This window comes from Oenanthe melanoleuca, chromosome 4A (genome assembly GCF_029582105.1).
Source record: "Oenanthe melanoleuca isolate GR-GAL-2019-014 chromosome 4A, OMel1.0, whole genome shotgun sequence".
Taxonomy (NCBI): domain Eukaryota; kingdom Metazoa; phylum Chordata; class Aves; order Passeriformes; family Muscicapidae; genus Oenanthe; species Oenanthe melanoleuca.
This window is the reverse complement of record NC_079338.1, coordinates 12,505,896-12,524,001: the sequence shown is the minus strand read 5'-3', so window position 1 is coordinate 12,524,001 and position 18,106 is coordinate 12,505,896. Positions and strand designations below refer to the sequence as shown.

Genomic DNA, 18,106 nt, shown 5'->3' with positions numbered 1-18,106 from the left:
TAGAGTTGCAGGTGATTTGCAGCCAAGACCCCCTATTATTTATTGCATGCTTGACCTACATCTGGGCCTCTTTATTTACTCCACTTGTCTTTAATGACTCCCTTATCCACAGGCCCTGCCGCCTGGTGCACTTCAACCTTTACCAAAGAGGCCAGCACTTGAAAAAAACAATGGTGCCACCACAGTCTTTAACCCAAGCGTTTTCCACTACCAACAGGCTCTAGCCAACATGCAGTTGCAACAGCCTACATTCATCCCTACAGGTAAGTGTCTCCTTGCTTTCCTACCAACTTGGTTGTTTATTTTATGACCCCTGTGTTCAGCTAATAAGCAGTTTTTTAAGAGTCCTTAGCAAAAGAATATTGGTGTGTAGTTTCATGTTAAAAATGGATGAAAAATTAACGTCTGTTGTTTGATTATTTTTTTTTCCCTTCACCTACTACAATTTAGAGCTTTTCACATGTAAAGATCCTTCTTAGCCCTTTTTGTGTGGTTTGGGGTTTTTTTTTTAAGCAGTCAAACTAAGAAAAATGTCTGCATGTTTCTTGAATTCATACTTTCTGTTTTTCCTCCTTATGGTTCAACTGGTTAATCCCAAATTAATTCTTTGACTCTTGTGTAGCACTCTTTTGGACTCATGTTAAAATGTCTTATAGACCTCTCTGCCTGCTCTCTTGAAGCTGTAGGCACCTCTCTGAGCTTGTATTTCAGTGACCTACATATTGCTGCAGCTGTGATGTTTATAGAGGGAATAGTTAGTCTTTAGTAAATACAAATTATATAATCCTCTTTAAAGGCATATATTTCCCTCTTCCTTGTCTTTTGACCAGTACAATACCCTAAGCTTTTTAAAAGCAATTTAACTCCCAGCTTTTATTGTACCTTTAAGGTCTCAGAGTTAAATTGAAAGATGCAGTTCAGTAATTCTTATAGGACTGGAAATATTAGTGTGGCAGATGTGACTGACTTCTGACTGGCCAATTAACTGCAGCCAAATGAAAAACAAAACCTGCTTGGAGTGGAAAGTATTTTAAGTGGCTGAATTAGGAATATTACAGAGTTGATAGCTCATATTTCAGTATCATTATTATAATTCAGAGCATCATAGGAAAATTAATGCTTTTAATGTTTAATGCTATATTTACTTGTCAGATTATATTTACATAAATGCACAGAGTGTCACTCTGGAGGTGAACACCCAATGGACCTGTACCTCAGCACTGTTGTTCTTTGGGGTTGGGGAGAAGCTTTAGAGACAATCCTGCCCTGAGAGCCAACTTTCTCAGGTGGAGTGTGGATCCAGGGAGCGGGGACCTAAACCCTCTGCTCGTGTTGCCTTTCTGTTATGGGAGCCCTTGGAAACACTCAGAGCTCAGCAGCTACCAAGATGTTCTTCCAGGGAAGTGGATTCTCATGTGGAGAGATGGATTAGCAGCCTCTTACCTTGGGCTCTGCAAAGCATTAGAAGGGCTGGGCTGAGCTGTCCACAGCTCTGACAGATGCCAAGTGAAATACTTCTTCAGGAAACACCCTGGGGAATGCCAAGTCCCCCAGCTGGCTACACACTCCTTTTCCTCAAGGTCACCGTTGCCAAAGTTGACATAAGGACACACATTTCTGATGGAGCACTGTAAATCAGCTGTACCCAGCAGTTGCTGTGCTGTGGTGCTGCTGTCACGGCACTGAAATTACACACAGGCTGATGCATTACAGGCCTGCTTACTGGCACCTGCTCTTGTCTGAAGACATTAGTGCTGAGCAGAGCAGCAAATTTTCAGTCAGGGGATGGGTCTGTGATGGATTTATGTTACACATCAGACTGCAGCTCTGGGCTTGGCCTTGGCAGTGCTCAGGAAGGCAAAGCAGGGAGAGGTGGCACGGTGCAGCTCTCACTGTGGCGAGGGGAAAGCAGCTTTGCTTTTCTTAGCATCTCCTGTTCAATTGTTGAGAGATCAGCATCATGGGTTGCCATGGCAGGGGGGAGTCAGGCTGAAATGGCATCACCACTGCAATTTTTTCAAGTCCAGGAAAATAAGTGCCTCTTTTAGCTTAAACTAGAAACTTTGAGTCACAGTCCCTGCTTGCAGGAGTAAATTGCTTTTGGAAAGTCAGTTTTAACATGAGTGTGACATTCTTTTAGGGGCAATTTGTTTTCTGTTGACACAATCAGAAAGAAATCAACATACCCAAAACCCAAAAAATCCCTAACAACCTTGATTTCTGGGATCAATCATATCATTTAATACCAATGTAGGAGGAGTTTATTCTCTACTACCCAAGAATTAAAGAATTAATTTGGTTTGCTATGATCTCTTAAAACTGAGTTTAAACTATTGATGTACCAATATGCAGAATCTGATTGCATGTGCTTAAATACTGAATGCTGCAAAGAGAATACCTGCTTTTTAGTTAAAGTGATATCTAACACTGAAGCTTCACTAATGAAATATCCCTTTTGTTCATCTTTCCACGCTTCAATGCATGGTGTGCAGGGTCAGTTCTGTGCATGACACCCACTGCAAGCGTTGGTAGGTTTTTCTACACAAACTTCTCAACTTTTCCTAATCTGAAAGAGACTGCAAGTTAGTATGCATCAGTGAGAACCTGGGTGGCTGAATGGTGTGAATGTCTATCTGCTCTCTTCTTTGAGGCTTAAATGGTTGTATCCCTTTTAATTTCTGTGCAGTGCAGTGTTTCATGTGACTTACAATAAGAGAATCCAAGGTGATGTGTTCCCACCCCTATTTAGTTCCACTTCAGAGACAAGAATCTGTCACTTAAATGTCTTTACAACCAATTTAAGTCATCTGACACAAGGAAATAGAAGTGGGAGGATCCTGTTGGCTTATTTTTGTTTTATTTTGTATCGAGCAAAAGGCGAACTTAAGTTTGGATTTTTAGTTGTCCTTCTGAGGATGTTATAGGAGACTGGTTCAGCAAAGGTGCTGAGGAGGAACACATATGGGGTCAGCCCCTCTGCCAGAGCAGGGTGCTGCTTGTACAGCAAGAGAAGCAGGGTTTGACTCATGGACTGGCTGGAAAGTCATCTCTGTAGGGCAGTGTTAGGTGTGCATGTACAGGAGGTCATAGGAAGGTACCACTGCAGGTGCATGTGGGATGCAGGGAGACAGTGAGTACATGCTCATTAGTGCTGCAGGGATCCACTCTGTTCAGGCTCAGCATCTGGGTCTTGATGAAACCTCTTCAGGCCTTTGAGGACCTTCCCCTCTGTCTACAGCTGCTAGGCACAGCAGGATGGGTGAAAGCTGAGCTTTCATCCTCTAGCCAAGGTTATGCAAGACTACCAGCATCCAGGTGTGTGCCTGCTTTATGCAAGACTACCAGCATCCAGGTGTGTGCCTGCTTTAGCCAGAGGGAGAGAGGCAGCAGCCCTGGAGGGGGTGCAAGGCTTTCCAAGAGCAGGTCTGGAAACTCTGGCATGAATGGCTACACACTCTGCTCTTGAACCTGCCTGTTCCCTGTAGTACAGGCAGGACACATCGCTTGCATGACGAGGAGCTGTGTCCCTCAAATCCACCTCTGCCTGTAGGAAACCCCAAGCCACACGTTCCAACATCTCATGGCTGGAGCGTGCCCAGCCACAGGCACATGCTCCTTCTCTGCTGGGGTGCAGGGGAAGGCAAGTCTGCCTCCCCACCGCATGTTTGTGGGGATGGCTGGGCCTTCCTGTGGGCTCCTCGGCCCCACAAACCCCCCTGGGTTTGGGGATGCCCGTGTGTGCCCCAGAGCATCCCTCCCAGCACTGTGCTCTGCGGGACGTGCAGCTTCAGGAGGCTGCCGAGCTCCCTGCTGCCGTGCCGTCCTTTTGGATGCTCTTCCTGCAAATTGTAGCTGTTCAGGTGCATTCGTGTATTTTTCCCCTCTCTGTCCCTTCCCCTCTCCATCCCCCCCACCCCCACCCTGCAGGAGGGGAGTTCTGCCAAATCCGCTAGAATTAGGGTGGGAAGGAAGCATGTTGAGTTTGTACGGAGAGAGCTCAGTGTGCCAGCCGCTCGTTTGCCGTGCCTCCAGCTCTGTCCCGTGCCGAAACATTGTCCCCGCTAGAGAGAGGCGAGAAAACCTGGTGAAAGGGCTGCGGCAGCCGCTGCAAAGTGCATCATGTACCTCTGGTTGCTGGCGGGGACTGGGTGGGGAGGGAAGGGGACAAGCTTTCCCAGGCGGGCGGGAGGGTGCGCTTGCCAAAATGTCCCCACCCAAAGGAACGTGCACTGGCTGTGTCTAACTCCCCACGGGTGCGAGCTGACGTGGGCTTTTGCTAGCACACCCATCCTCTCCCCCCTTTGGAAATTTGGCCCTCGGAGTCTAATACATCATTGTTCTGCTTATAAATGTACTAAGTGTTGAGAATGTTTTGGTTTTTTCCTTAATTATAATTGTAATTGGCTTTTCCCCTTCTCTCTTGTTTATTTTTTTCCCAACGCTGTCTTGCTTTGCACTGTGATTGCATGCTGCGCCCCGATGTGTCCTTCATGACGATGTCACATGGCTTGTTGCTGTGATTCCTGCCACGCCCCCAAATCCACCACATGTTGCCATGGTTACATAAAACCAACCAAACAAACAAAATATATATACGCTCCACCCTCCTGTATGTCGCTTCCATGGTTCCCTTCCGAAAGTGCCCATGATGCACGGTGCTACGCCCACCACTGTGTCTGCAGCAACAACTCCTGCCACCAGCGTCCCCTTCGCTGCAACAGCTACCGCCAATCAGGTTTGGCCCTTTCAATGGCTTTCTTTCACGTGTTCAGATCTCGAGGACCGGCCGAGGGCTGGATCCCGTGCGGGGTCGAGCGCTGTCCCGCCCGGCGCGGCGCAGGCTGGGGCGCAGAGGCAGCGTGTGCGTGCGTGTATGTGGTGTGTGTGTGTGTCTGTGGTCTGTGTGTGTGTGTGTGTGTGTGTGGGGGTCTGTGTGTGTGTGGTGTGTGTGTGTGTGTGTGTGGTATGTGTGTGTGTGTGTGGGGTCTGTGTGTGTGTGCTGGGATCCGAGAGCGACCCTCCTGCCGCTGCGGGATGGGCGCGAGCCTGGCCGCAGCGTAAGGATGGGCGATGGCAGGGCGCAGGCTCTCCTCCAAAACACACCTTCCCCCGCCTGCTACATACACAGCTCTGAATCTCCCAGTCGTGCAAGACTTCTGCTTTCAGTCTCAAGCAGAAATACCACTCCGAGCATCCTTCCCCGTGGTATTTTGGCATGTCCTCTCTGGGCTGGAAAGTGGAAGTGGAAACAGAAAGTGGCCTCTCCTCACCACAAAATTGGACTCTAAAAACTACCAAAAAATCCCCAAACAACCAAAAACCAAAAGTTGGGGGTGAGGCTGTGAAGTGTGAAGTTTTTTTTATTCCAATGGCATGTCACCCATCCCTACAGAAAGGACTCTGGATGTGCAGTATGTGCCATTGTAGCACTGCCATAAGTGTACAGGATTGCATGCATGTCTGCCGAGCCATAATTCTCTCCAAAACTTTCCTCTGAAGATACTGAGTGTGATGGCTGCTTCTGCACCAGTCCTGAACTGTATATGCACAACCTGTCCTAGTGATGCTTCCTGATAATTTGGTGTGACACAACTTCTCCCAGTTAGACCAGAGACATTTCAAACACTTTTTAAAAATTTTTTCCCCCAGGACTAATTTTAGCATTTTTATTTGTCATGCTCTCAGGTTTAGAGCTATTGCAAAGAAATCGGGGTGTCATTTTGCTCTGTAGGAGGCTGTTAGCCATGCTGAATGCCAGTAATATCTCTGGGGGCATCCTCTAGTCTTTTGATGGTGTGAGGTCATGAGGATTTCAGTAGGAGTTTTGCCTGCATAAGTCCTAGGCAGTGTTTTACTGCTCGCAGTAGGAATTGCCAGTCTTTTTCTGTGCTTTGTTGTTATTTTCAGGTAGAGCAGGTCTTACTCAGACTTGTATTGGTCATGAGAGGAAAGTAGAAATTCCTGTGCAGTGTTGCTCTGTGGCTGTGTGAGTCCTGTTTCAGCCAGACAGTTTCAGGGTATTTCTGTTTTACTTGTAGTCTTTAGAGTCAAAATCCCAGTACAATCACCAGGTACTCCACAGGGCATCAGTAGTGGTGCAGCTACATTGTACTTAATGTGTAACAAAAGAAAGACTTGGGAGTGGATCCTGTTTTATAAGACTAATGTACATATTAACTTGATACTGAAGACAGAATGAGCAGCCCAATCTCAAGGCAATGTTTTAATGTGTTGTGTTCTTTGTTTTTTTCTGCTGTAGATATCCCAGTTATCAGTAGATGAACTGAGTAGCAGCATGTTTGTTTCACAGATGTAGAAGTTCCCGATAGAACAGTAAGTTCCTTTTTGGTATTTCTCTTTATGATGAATTGATTTGTACATGGGCACTGAATCCCCTAAACATGGGTCTGGCTCAGGCAGAGGGACTGAGCTCACGGGACCCCATTGGCTTCATGCTCTGCTGACTCAACAGGAATTCAGCAGTTACAGCACAGGCACAAACCAGCCCCATGGTTTATTATGAGTTTCTGTGTCTCAAGTACCTGTGTGGTGGTGCCTGCAGCCTCCCTGTGCATCCCCCCAGTCCCATGGCTCTGTTTACACGCTGCTCTTGCTCTGCACAGCTCCCAGCTGCCTGCAGGTGCCTCAGGGATTTGCAGTGTTGATGGCAAAGACTGCTCTGGTAATGAGTCAGCTGAAAAGGTGTAACTTCTCTTTTGCTGTTAGTGACATATTTTCTTTCCTGGGGTAAGCAGGATTGGATCAGCAGCAGCTGCTGTGCATCTGCAAGGCTGGCTTGGTCTGGGCAGAATTCTGCTGGTCAGCTGCAGAGAGGGCCTGGCTCATGGTGGGTTGAAGACCAGAATGAATGTCATAAGCAACATAGTCTTCACTCCACCTGCAGATCCTGGACTTCCTAAAGATGATAGTTTCCTCTAAGGGGAGTAATAGAGGAGTTTGTCCTTGGATTTACAGAGTACTATTTCACAGCTGTAGCAGCAGTGTCATTTTTCCATTGTTTTCTTTGTGAGTTTTAGCTGATGTTCATGAGCTAAAATCTCTGGGCAATTTCAGTTCTTGACTGCATTTTTTTACCCCAAGAAAGTAAAGAGCTGTTCAGCCAATTCAACAAGAGGTCACCAGATTTTTCTCAAAGCAGCCATTCAGTATATGCACCCATTTCTTCCTTAGGTCACATATTACAGGCAAGTCCTTGAATACTGGAAATTAATTTGGCAAACAATTCTGTAATGATATCTATTAGCAATCAACAGAAGTGACTTTTTTAGTGGTGGCCCTTATCTCTGGTGACCTTAATTAAATACCATATGTATACATGACTTGCTAACTGTGGCTGTGGACCCTGTTCATGAGGGTTAACACCACGCTTATCCACATTAGTAAAAATGTTCAGCTTAGACTGTGCTGCTGTTCCAAATGACAGACTGACATGACATTGGACACGTTAACCCATTTCCATGGCATGTGTAAACCAGACTGTTTACCCAATAAGGAGATAATTTGATTGGAAGAGCTTCATCTTGAAGTCTTTGAGATTGTTTTTAGCATTTTTTCAGGAGACTTTCCCTGAATGAGACTTTGGTAACTAAAACACTTGCTGCTCTGACAAATGTTTTTCTTTTCCTCCATGGTTGAAGTAGTCCTGGTAGCCAGGCTGGTTGTTCTAGCTCTGCAGGAGATAAGTTGTTGGGTCCTTCAGTGGAGGATTTTCATGACTACATCACAAAGAAGCAATTTGCTCCCAGAAGAGGGTCCCCTGAGCACAGGGTTTTGGTGTCTGTGTTTTATCTCTGGGCTCAGTTTGCCTTTGGCTTGTGACTCCTTAGGATCAGATTTAATGTGGCTGGCTGAAGGAAACAAGAGCTAACACAAGGATTCCTTTGGCCCTCTCCTTAGCCACCCTCTACTTGGCATCCCATCCAAAAATCAAGACTGTTATATGTCCACTCCCTCTTTCACTAATTGTCCTGTCATTGTGTATGGGAAAGAGAGAGCCATAAGTGCAGATTTAAGAGCATGCCAAGTGTGTTATTGGCAATTTCTCTCTACATCAGAAAATTAATGGAATAAAATGTCTGTCTACAACACACTAATGACAATCTCTTGGGCAACACATTGAGGATGTAAATGTATTAGAATGGCTTTTAAAATATAGATGTATTAACTTCTTACTATTTCTTTGTTGTTTTTTTCTTTCCCCCTGCAGCAGACCATGTTGAAATTCTGAACAGTAAAATTATGGAGCACCAGGACTTCTTGGTGGGAAGCTGCGCATGGCCTTTCTGTATATATTCCCCTCTTCCCTCTATCATTCTCTACCACCTCTACAGTAAGCCTGTTGCAGCCTACATGTTAACCAAAAACTGATCAATGGGAATGTCAAAAAAAAAAAAAAAAGAAAAAAAAAAGCACTATAGAAACAATTAACAAACAGCGCTCTGTTATATGAGATATACAAGTAGGAAATTATAATAGACTTTTATAACACATTACTTTAACACACTTAATCATTTTATGACTACCATCATGATAAGTGCATCTGCACAGTGGACTGTTGGTTTACTGTATACTATCGATGGATAAATGTTTGTCTTGTTTTTAAAGTGTTATCTTACTGTTTTGTTTACATCATAGTCTATTGATTTGTTTTAAAGTGTACATCATTATCAAGTATACTCAATACCATTTTTTCATTATTGTTATGTCTTAAGTTTTCATATACTGTAGGTTTTATGGGGTTTTGTTTGTTTTTTACTAAAAATGTTATTGTGGGAAACAGGAATTATGTGCTTGAAAAACACGACACAGAATGTTCTGCCCTTTGCTGGATTTTGCTGTTAATGTCAGCTAAAGTTGCTTATGTTAAATATGCTCCTTTTATCATTTAAAACTTGCCTTCAGATAGTCTCCAAATTTTTAGTACAAGTGATGTGAAAAGACAGCTATTGTTTTAGTCCAGTTCAGGGTTCTTCTTTCAATACAATGAGCTGATTCTGGAAACTTTTGGAAAAAAAAAACCACAAAAGCCCAGGCTCAGTAAGGGCACAGGAACAATTTGCTCAGACAGGGGTAAGCATCAAGGGATTTCTGCAGCTCTGTTGTCCATTGAAGTGCATTCTCAGCTGCAAACGGCGCACAATCTCTCTCGCTGTTCTCATGGTGCAGTCAAAACAAACAACAAAAAAATGGTAGTGGAGTGAGACAGCTTCAGTTGGGCAAAAGCTCATTGCATTGGAGAGGAGCAGGTGCCAGCCGTGGCTGGGGAGGGCCCAGGGCCCGGGTGGTGGCTCAGCCCAGGCTGGGTAGCACCGAGCCCTGGGGCTTGTCTCCACCAAGCATGCTGAAACATTTTGGCCTGAAATCTTGTATGTGTCTCTTGTTGAAATTTTGTCAGCATGCCCCATTTATTTAATCACCATTTTCCATAAGTGGGTGATTCCCCCTTCCCCCACCATGATCTCTGGCCCTTTAAAGCAAACACATCAATAACAAAGCAGCAAAAAGCTCAGCATAAGCTTTCTGCTGTAGATAAACATTCATCTTAATGGAGTTCCTGTCGGTCAGTGGATTTATTTTGGCACCTTCTACTTGATCAAGAGCAATGTTTGCTGCACAACAAGGGCTAGTTCTCAATACCTCCTTTTCATACGCACGAATTAAACCGTTTCAGCCCGTGCACCCTGGACAGCCCCGCCTGTCGTTATGCTGCGTTGCTAAACAATCTGGCTGCAGAAATGCATTTTGGTTGAGGATACCTCCAAATTCATCCCTGTCATATCCCTACAGTATCATTGGCATTATGGGAGTGATGGATTTGCTGCTGTAAATCCACAAATTCCATACAAGGAGAAAGAGAATCAAGTAAGAGGCCAGCTCACAGTGTCTGGAGGGGTGACCACCCCGAGCCCAGAGTGGTCCTGTAGAGTGCCAAATTCAGACAACCAGATTTTCTTCTCTTTTCCCAGTTCCTTGGCCTTGGTCAGATTTTCCTTACCCCTTCTCTTACAGTATGAGCACAGACAGGTTGCTAGATATGTATGTCCATGGGCCATGCCCCAGGGCAGGCTCTGACCATCTGCCCTGGAGACTCACTCATAGCATGAACCTTTGAGGAGCCCAGCTCAAGAAGGCCTTGAGGAATCTTTTTGTTCAATTTGGCAGACTTTGAACCAGACCCTGATAGAAAGGGGAAGAACCATCCCCCCAAGACCTCCTTTATGGACCCTGAGTTTTGACAGTCACTTGTGTCCGTGGATGTTCTAGAGTCATCTGTGCTCACAAGTGATGGGGTGGCCTGAAATCAATGACTCTCATTTGTATTGGCGACCACATACCTGTTCTTTTCACCACTGTGTTTCTGTTTCCCGAAACCATAACATTGTTAGTGGAAAAAGTGGATTTGAGTACTTCCTGTTTGAAATTATTTGTGTATCAAAAATGGGTTTTGCACAACCTGTGCCAGTGCCTCAACAAAGAACAGAGCTGATCTTCTTAAGCCAGAAAGGATGCATTCAAGCTTGTATGGCTTTATGAGTTCAAGGAGGTTGAATTTTTTTCAGTGCTAAATGGATTTTTGTATATCTTGAAACTTTGATGTAACCTCCTATTTTATTTATCGACTTAAACATCTGGCATAGATGTGCATAGAATGTAAACCTAGAATACAGCTGTTTTCATGTCACATTTAAAGCACTGAAAAAAAAAAGCGTTTAAGGATTATTTTTTATTAAAGAGGTCCAATGAGGGATGTTCAGGGTAGTTATATTAGGTGCCACAACAGTTTTTATATTGCTGGCAAATTTAGAGTTAATTTGTAAATGAGTTTAAGGAAAGAAAAGCTTGAAGCACTAAACTTCACCAAATTCAAAACAATCTCGGCAAAAATGCCATTTTGAGGTAGCACTATTTAAACTAGTTGTGCAATGACTTGCTCTAATTTTCTTTGTTCAAGAAAGAAAAGAAAAAAAAACCAGTCGCCAGACTATAAATTTCCTAAATAGACTATTACAAAGTCACCGAGCTAGTTAGTGACTCTAAACAAATGTCATAAAAGCATGAATATCATCCTTTATTTGACAAGAGATGTATGTAAGTTTGTTTAAATCGATATAATTTTAGTGACATTTTTATAAGCTTCCCACTTTCCATGAACCTATATTTTTTATTTATCCAAAGTTATTTCTCTTTGTCCATTTCTCTCAGCCTTATGCAAACAATATGCAAGAAATGCTGAAACTTGGATAAAACGGGTCATGCAGAGGGAAAATGAAAGCTGAGATTGATCATTTTCACGAAAAAAGGTTGTTAGTAGTTTCAATAAAAAGTACTACTACTAAACTGTAACATAAGCAGACAATAAAAGAGGGATTTAAAATAAAATGGATTCATAAAACTATTAAGATTATTTTTGTTAAATACAGTGTTTTTAGTAATTTGGAGCATGATTTCACAATCAGCCGTGTTTTTTAGTTGGGGTTTTTAGCCGATGATTTTTGACTGTGTATTTTTTTGGCATGGCGACGTTCCGGAAGCCGCGGGGGGCCGGGGTCCGGGCACGGCTGCTCGGTGGCCGCAGGGACACCAGCAGTGCAGGAGTAGCTCTAGGACACGCCGGGTACACAGCGATTGAGAAACTGGAGTCCTCGTTTTCTTTATCCCTTGTACATTTCACAGACGTGAGAATTGAAAAAAGGTGAAATTTATGAGGAAAATCTAATTTCCCATTCCTGTTGAATGGATTTAGTTTGATATTGACCTGATTTTACCATGTGCCTGTTGAAGGCCTTAGAGTATATACTGTATGTTAAAGACTGTAATAACTTTAAAAAAAAAAAAATAGTTGATAGCCTAATCCAAATGTAAATAGAGCTACAACTCATTGTTACTAGGCTACAACGCATTAATTCATGTCATATATTTTCATTTCTCTACCATTAGTTTTTAAGGTTTTCATTATTGCTTTTTTTGATATCTTTAGTAACTAATGAATTTAATTTTGAAGGAGAGTTAGAGAAAGTTTAAAGTTTTTAATACATGTATTCAGCCCATTTAGTTATATTCTAAACCAACACTGAAGCATGGTAAGGTATAGAATACAGTCCATAACTAGTTTGTATAGTTTACAGTTTAAGAACAAAATTAACTTTGTATGTAACTCCTACAATGATAGATTCATTGTTAACTAATTATATTAAGTTGTTGTTGCTATGGCAACAAAACTACAACATGGCTACCTTTGTATACATTATTTGTGAAATTTTCACATGTAAATTAAAAGTGATGTGTAACAGTATGAGCTTGTTAAAGGTACAGTTCGATACTGTCAGATAAAGATATGATTGAATATTTTTAAAATCCCAAAGTCCCATGTGAACGCTGAATTTGTGTCTTTAAGGTCACTTTTTCAGTCAAGAAGTTTACAACACATGGATTTAGAGTCAGGTTTTATAGCTTGTAGAAATTGTTGTGTGGCAAGGGTTATTCCACAGTATTTTCACTTCGGAAACACAGCAGCCTGTATTACAACGTAGTGACCGGTCTTGCTTTCATTTCACATCCATTCACACGGTGGGAATTCAGAATTAATCAGTTTCAGTACTGTAGCTTTGCCTGCAATTTTCTTTTCTTCAGAAATTGAACACTCACACGATTACGTTACGATCAGGGCTAAATGATTACACATATAACTATTTTAATACTAATTTATATTAGCAAAAACTGTACATAAGAAAAAAAATATTGTGGAATGACCCCGTAACAGTGTTGAAGATACAAATATGCTGCAGTTAAACTGATTCAGTTAGTGTACGAATGTGTGAGACACACCTTTTTTGCACTTATGTACATAGTCCACGAAAGAAATCCTTGGAACTTATTTTGAATATAAAAAGTCTGTAATAATACAGGAAAAGTTTGTAAAAGAGATAGGTATTACTAAGGCTTTGAAAAGGAGGAGTTTTTTGCTATAAAACTTATCTGAAAGCATGATGTTGCTTTGCTGTTGTAAAAGCTTTGTAGTTTGCCATAGCTTATTATACAGCAGACTGATAACAGGTCAGCTCCAACCTGCAGCACAGAGAATGGGAAACGGTGTGGAATTAATTAGTAAGGTCACTAGCAAAGATTCAAATTACTTTTTTTAATCAGCCTACATTTTCAAACACACCCCAGGTCATGTTTCTGATAGGTTGTGTTCTCAGTGAATCCTATTAGGACTGGTAGGTCCATGGCAGCACACACACATTTTTCCTAGCACCTAATCCTATTTCTGTCTGGAAGTGTTTTATCTGTGGGAGGTGACTGTCATTGTGGCGAGTGTTTTAAATCCCAGAGTGAATTTGAAAGGTCACAACTTCTTGAATTTTTTTTTTTTTTTAACCTTTTGGGGCAAGGTAACCAAATGGAAGGAGCTGGTGAGCCGTAGATGGACAGGGAGGGGTTGGGATTGTCTGGGACCAGTTCTTTCTGCTGTGTGACAGCCATGGTGTTTATTTGAGAGGCACATGGTGGTGCTGCAGGTGCTTGCTGGGGCAGGAGGTGGGGGCTGGTAGCAGGGGCTAACAACCCCTTTGAGTTGCCACCAAAGGAGAGCAAAGCTGTGGCCCCTCAGTGAGCAGCCTCTGGTTCCTGTTTGTGTTGGTACTGCTGGGGCTCTGCAGTGCTGGGGGATTTTGGAGCAGCTGAAGGGCCTGCGTTGACCCATTTATTTTTGATTGGAACAAGTTTCAGTTTTTGTTGGATTTTTTTTTTTTTCTTTTCTGCAAAACCCAAGCCCCAGTTTTGCATCAGAAAGGTAGCTGGTTTTGCCATGAGTCTGGTCCTGACTCGAGCAGAGTCAAGTCCCCCAGAGCAGAACCGGTGGGGGGTGGCACGTGATGTCACTGTCACCCTTTGCTGGATGCCCCAGGGCTGGGGGCTGAGCCCCAAGACCTGTTCCTTGGCCAGCATTCCTGACTCCTGGCCATGCCAGTGTGTGCCCAGCCAGCCCACTCTGCACCACGGGCTGTGCAAGTGGTGCTTTGCTGAATTGGAGTGGCCCCAGGGTCTTTAAAATAAGGAAAAATCAGATGTTGCTTCTCTCTGTGGTGTTATATAATAACCTAGATTTTAATACTAAATAATCAGCTAGTTCAATCCACCACATGATTATGGCTTCCCTTTGCCATAATCAGTTTCTATAATCAAGCTCTTTCTCATTTCTAGGATTATAAGAGAAAAATATTTTGCACTATGTGAAATGAATCATAGCTGGTCAAACTTTGTCGGAGTATGAGCATGATCATGACAACACTGCTAAAATCTTTGCTAGTGATCTTTACTGACATCCTCTATCATCAAAAATAACTCTATATGCCTCTCAAAGGAGATATTTAAACATGCAAAATAACACAACTGTTAAATAAAATGAAGTTATTTTTCCAAACACACAACAGAGAGAATTACCTGACACCGAATTACAAGGTTCCAGTTCTTTATTACTGTACACAGATGCTATTTGATAGTGGTGGAAGCCAAATGATTTTGTTGCCATGGCTTTTGTATCCTAGCAGATGAGGGGATGATAAGACCATTCTTAGATTGGATTATGGGATTTTTTTTTTCTTTCCAATTAGCTTTGTTTTAATTTTTTTTTTTTAGATCATGAAAATGAACCAACTCCTCACCCTTTATTACATCACCTGACAACAGATCACTATTTTTTTTTATAAATAGAGAATTGTATTTTAGGCAATCACTAAAATCAAAGAGAAAGAATGTTCTCCTAAATTGTCAATTTTTAATTTAAATATATAAAAACATTTATACTGTACTGTGTAAAGTAGATCTTTGAAGCACATTCTTCTTTTCATAGGCATTTCTGGTAAAACAAAGTAAGGGAAACATTAGGTATCAATTTAATGGAATAGTTTAGAAAATATATACAAATGATTACACTTAGCCCTGTGGAATTGTAAGAAATTAAAATATCATTGGATCCAGACAGGCGTAGGTTAATGCAGTATTTCAGTTCCATAACAGGATAGTTCATTCCCTCAACTGCTACCAACAGGGTGTACGCTTTGAATTTATGTTTCTTTTTGCCACATTATATTGCTGTAGTGCTTGTACGTGCTTTAGAAATGTGCATAATGCTACTCATTTTAGTATGTTACTTCTATATTGTTATTGTTTATTTTTTGATCTTTTAATAAAGTGTATAAAATTCTTGGTTATGTTTTTTATGGATCCATATCTACACATTAATAGGAGTTTACTTTAAAAACTTTTCAAGTTCCAGTTTATTAGTCCCAAACTTCAAAGATTCTGATGTAAAAATAATAACTAATGAATTTGAATCAATGTTATATCTGAAGTGTAGATCAACAGAATAAATTTCTTTCCAGAAAATATCTTCAGTATTTTGAATTCTGTAGCCAGTGCCTCCTTTTTACTGGATGCATTTGGCCTATCCTATTAAAGTTACTAACACAAGACAGACATTTGTATTTTAGAAAAATAAAAGGTAAAACTTTCCAGATGCTGCCTTTTGGTTTCTCTCATGCCTTAGACCTTCGGAGACACATGTGATGTGGTCTGCTTGGCTTGTATTTTTCCATGCTTCCTTTCTGACCCTGTCTGTGATGTGATTAGAGAGGAGATCAGAGCTGTGCATTTGAAGATAACCATGAAGAATGAATCAACTCCCATTCAAAGGCCTGCAGCTTTTGTAGAACAGTGATGTGTGTATTAATTTTTCTCTTTCAGCATTCGTGTCAGATCCTGTTGTGAATGTCCCAGTGCAATCATACAGCAGTGAGCTCCCCTTTGGCAGCAGCCTGGATTCCCCAGCTCTCTTCCCAGTGCCCAGCTCATCCTGGGCTGCCTGGCCAGGCTCACACCTCTGGCCAGCACAAGCTGGGGCTGCCTCTCACCATGGTCTGCAGCCACTGACTGAGCTGGGTCTGGGCTGCTGCAAGAGAAAATTGCTTCTTGCTGAGCTTGTTTGTCCTTTCTGTAACATTGCATAGGTTTAGATGTAAGAAAACTGCTCACCAGTGAGGCCACCTTGGTCAGCACCCTCTTAGCAGCAGCACTGCATCAGAGGGGCTCTCACCCTTACCCTGGCCTGTGCTCACCACGCTCCATCAAGGCTTGGGCTGGAGGCACCGAGCCAGGGCACGTGGCTGTCCCAGGCCACAGCATCACTGGCTCCTGGGCAGCAGAGCACAGCGTGGGGAGCCCGAGGATGTGAGCAGGATGTGAGTAACTGCCCTGGTGATGTGTGAGTGTCACTGCAGCCCTGGCACTCACCCTGAGGTGACAGTGACTGTGACAGACACGGCGTGACGGGTGAGCCTGGATGGTGCAGCCAGAGGAGTTTGGTGCCAGCACCAGGGAGTCCCCTCACAGCAGGGGAGGGATCCTTGGCTCTTTTCCCAAAGGAGTTTAAGAATCTGACTCTTGGGACTTGTGGGAGGGATTTGGAGTTTGGAAATGTGTTTCAGGGGATGTGGGTGCAGCAGGGCTGCTCGGGCAGGAGCAGTGGTGAGGAGGCACTGCCAGAGGAGGCTGGGCAGACCCTGCTCCTCATCCCCAGTAGGACAAGCTGCTGACTTTGAGAACAGACAGACTGAGCCCAGGACAAATTATGTAACTGCTGCTTTTTCATCAGCCTGTTCCCCTGACTTCTCCTTGCAGGTTAATTGACTCTATTTGTGTGTCAAGGCCACTTAGAGCTTTCTTCTATAAATGACTCCTGCCTCATCTGATGGCACAGTTAAATGTCTGAATTTTCTTTGATTAAAAAAAAAAAAAAAGTGGAACTGAAACTTTTCTGGGCAGTTGATGTGAAAGCATAGGATCCTTCCTGAATGGATACTCATAATTTTTATTGCTGGCTTTGGTCTGGCTTGCTTTCCCTGCAGGATGGAGACAGGGGCTTTCAAGTGATGCATTTCTTGGAGATGTGGGATGGGCTGAGCCTTGGCTGCTTGGAGACACCAGCTCTGGTCAGAAGCCTCTCCCCTGGAGGAGTTTGGGGATGGGAGTCCCACTAGCACTGAAAGTCGAGGGTAATCCATCAACAAGAGACTTTAAATTGTGTATCAAAGCCAAACAGCATCCTTGGGCCAGGGATGTGGGATTTTACCTGGGGCCCGTTTGCAGAAGTTACAGGAGGAGATGCTTTATAGATGGAGTTGGGTTAAAGGATCTGAGCAAAATTATTCATGATGCTGTATTTACAGCATGTGTCATTTTGAAGTCTTACAGCACCTGGCCCATCTCCTTTCTCATTGGGGCTTGTTTGTGCAGGAAAGTCAAGTTTAATACAAAAATCTCTTTTAGCTCTTTGGCTGTTGAAGCTTCAGTGGGAAACATGGGAAAAATTCAATTTCTCAAGATTTGCTCTGTATTCAGATGGTCCAAAGCCAGTTTTTATTCATTCTGGTCTTGTTGCTGGACAAATAGATCAATTTGATCTATTTATTATGAGAAATAAGAATGGAGAAATGTTTGACTAATCCCCAATGAGTTTGGATCTCAAATATGCTCTCCAACACTAGCACTCCTTAACTCTCCCCAGCAGGGGTCATGTCAGAGTGCAGGGCAGTGTGAGGAACAGCCTGTACCCTCTCACTCGTGCAGACGAGGGACTCAGGTGCCTCCTCCAGCCCAGGTGAAATGTGCCTTGAGTACATCTCTGAGATGCCAACAAAGGATCCCTGTTCAGTGGACTGGGAGGCCTCTGAGGTGTCTGTGGACAGGGAGACAGAAAAAGCCACAGCCTGAAGGCCATGGGGACAGGCTTGGAGGAGCAGCCACCCAGCAAGCCAGCTCTGATGGGGTCCCAGCAAGGCCTGGCTCAGCTGGAAGATGTTTGCTTTGCCCTTCCCTCCTCATTTTGCCTTTTTCAGGGTGGCTCTGCCAGTCTGTTTAGCAGGCATGTGCCCTGGCATCTGCCCCACTGTTGCCACTGCCCTTCCCCTGGATCTGAAAGTGTAAATCCAGCCCCGAGGGGATGGCACTGTGACACCTCACCAGCTGCCTGAGGAACACCTGACACCATCCTCTTCCTGAGGAAGGTCCCTGCTGCCAGGCAGGAGGC

At 43.4% G+C, this 18,106-nt stretch overlaps 1 protein-coding gene across 7 annotated transcripts in view; it reads left to right on the top strand.

Annotated features, from left to right (window-relative positions):
- Positions 1-15,538, top strand: part of MBNL3 (muscleblind like splicing regulator 3) — a 90,742-nt gene extending 75,204 nt beyond the window's left edge. For 4 of the 7 annotated variants that reach the window (XM_056491244.1, XM_056491248.1, XM_056491246.1 and 1 more), the window contains 4 exons: positions 113-263; positions 4,641-4,735; positions 6,260-6,333; positions 8,228-15,538. In XM_056491244.1, coding sequence (XP_056347219.1) covers positions 113-263; positions 4,641-4,735; positions 6,260-6,316 — 303 coding nt within the window. In that variant the 3' untranslated portion in view covers positions 6,317-6,333; positions 8,228-15,538. Of the gene's footprint in view, positions 1-112; positions 264-2,492; positions 2,603-4,640; positions 4,736-6,259; positions 6,334-8,227 lie in introns of those variants that run through there. The other 3 variants (XR_008840489.1, XR_008840490.1, XM_056491245.1) reach the window with 2 other exon arrangements.
- Positions 15,539-18,106: the final 2,568 nt, after the last annotated feature.